The sequence below is a fragment of the Notothenia coriiceps genome, unplaced genomic scaffold, assembly GCF_000735185.1.
Source record: "Notothenia coriiceps isolate Sejong01 unplaced genomic scaffold, NC01 NC01_scaffold00002785, whole genome shotgun sequence".
NCBI classification, from domain to species: Eukaryota; Metazoa; Chordata; class Actinopteri; order Perciformes; family Nototheniidae; genus Notothenia; species Notothenia coriiceps.
This window is the reverse complement of record NW_011335486.1, coordinates 1-1,599: the sequence shown is the minus strand read 5'-3', so window position 1 is coordinate 1,599 and position 1,599 is coordinate 1. Positions and strand designations below refer to the sequence as shown.

The 1,599-nt window shown below is 42.5% G+C and overlaps 1 protein-coding gene across 1 annotated transcript; it reads left to right on the top strand.

The window, feature by feature from the left end:
- The first annotated feature begins 6 nt into the window (after positions 1–6).
- On the top strand, positions 7–1,565 carry LOC104940850 (platelet glycoprotein Ib alpha chain-like). The gene is made up of 3 exons (XM_010765845.1): positions 7–169; positions 782–877; positions 1,290–1,565. The coding sequence occupies exons 1-3, from the start codon at positions 17–19 to the stop codon at positions 1,548–1,550; spliced, it is 510 nt and encodes a 169-aa protein (XP_010764147.1). The 5' UTR covers positions 7–16; the 3' UTR covers positions 1,551–1,565.
- Positions 1,566–1,599: the final 34 nt, after the last annotated feature.

Below are 1,599 nucleotides of genomic sequence, written 5' to 3'. Positions count from 1 at the left end.
AGGTAGTTTTCCCAGAATGCACATCTTCCTCCTCTTCGCCCTCCTCGTTGCTCCGGTAACAGCGGTTCCCGGTTGTCACGGCGACAGAGATAAGGACCACCGGAGACAAGAAAACTGCACCGCGGCGGGATTCACCGGAATACCGGCGGAACTTGAACCAGCGACCAAGGTAACACGAGAGGGGAACTCTAACTTCAGTGTGTGAAATTAAACAGTTTTATACACAGATAAATATGGTCAAAGTTAAAAGTGGACATTTTGAAAGAGATTAAACTGTAGAGAAACTTATGGCAAGATAAAAAAAGTGAACGAAAAAAAACAAGTAAAAATATTTATAATAATGATGAAAATATAGTTAAAAAAAACAATCCAATTATTAATCAAAATAAATCATTTTTATTTTTGAGCAATAGAGATAAGGAAATGTAAAAAATGTGAACATACAAAAAATATGCCAAAAACAAAAAAACGACTTAGACATAACAAAGCAAATTCCTTGTATGTGTAAACCGGGTTATTAAACCGCTTCTGATTCTCATAAAGCCTCTAACTTGCTCACCATTTTGTCCTGAATCATCCAAATTAAATAACCAAAAGTGATTGAAGCAGAAAGAGCCAGATGACCCATGTTTTATTACACATCCTGTAGCTAACAGCTGACTCTCTCTGACGGGCGGGACCACAGCAGGGAAACTGTCTTCCTGTTCCAGAGCGATAAGACGGCAGCAGTTTGACAGGAATCTGCTTTTACACTGTTTCTTCTTCTACTGTTTTTTTTTAGGTTCTGTTGTTTCCCCGGAACCTATTCTCCAGCCTCTCCTGGTCCTCCTTCCAGATCTTCACGGAGATCTACGAGATCGACCTCACTGGAAACAAGGTGTCGGATGAATCCGGAATCAATGATATCTCTCATTTTAATTGATGTACATGTGTCTCTATCTCCTGTGTGTCCAGGTTCACTGAGGATATTGATATTGATATGAATCAATATTTATATCTGTACTTTTAGTCAAATCGCCCGAGTACTGAAATAACTAGGATGCAGAACATGAAGGAAGCGTGCTAGGAATGTAGGATGCACGTTGTGATTGTAGCCTGTTAGCAGGGAAAACCAATGAGTTAGCTTATTAAGATGTTAAGATGAAAATATAAAGTTAAGATAGGATGCAGAACAAGAAGGTACCTTATTGAGGTGTTAGGGTGTAGGACAAGGATCAATATTAATATCTCTTGTTTTAGTTGTCGTACATATTTAGTGTTTAAAGTTTCTTGACTTCCCGTGTCTCCAGGTTCCAGAGTTGACCCCGAGCTCCGCTCCGATCCTCCCCAGCCTCAGTGTCCTCCGGCTGGGGTCGAACCGCCTGACCTCCCTCCCTGATGGATCCTTCTCCGCCTGCCCGGCGCTGACTGAACTCTACCTGGAGGGCAACGCCGTGGTTTCTCTGAGCGACAACACCTTCTCCGGACTCAGCAAGCTGGAGGTCAGGCCGTCTGCTAGCAAGGGAGGATGCATGCTGAAGGATGTAGAAGGAAGCTTGTTAGGAAGTTAGGATCTACACCATGAAGGTAGCATCTAAGGAAGTTAGGACATACACCGTG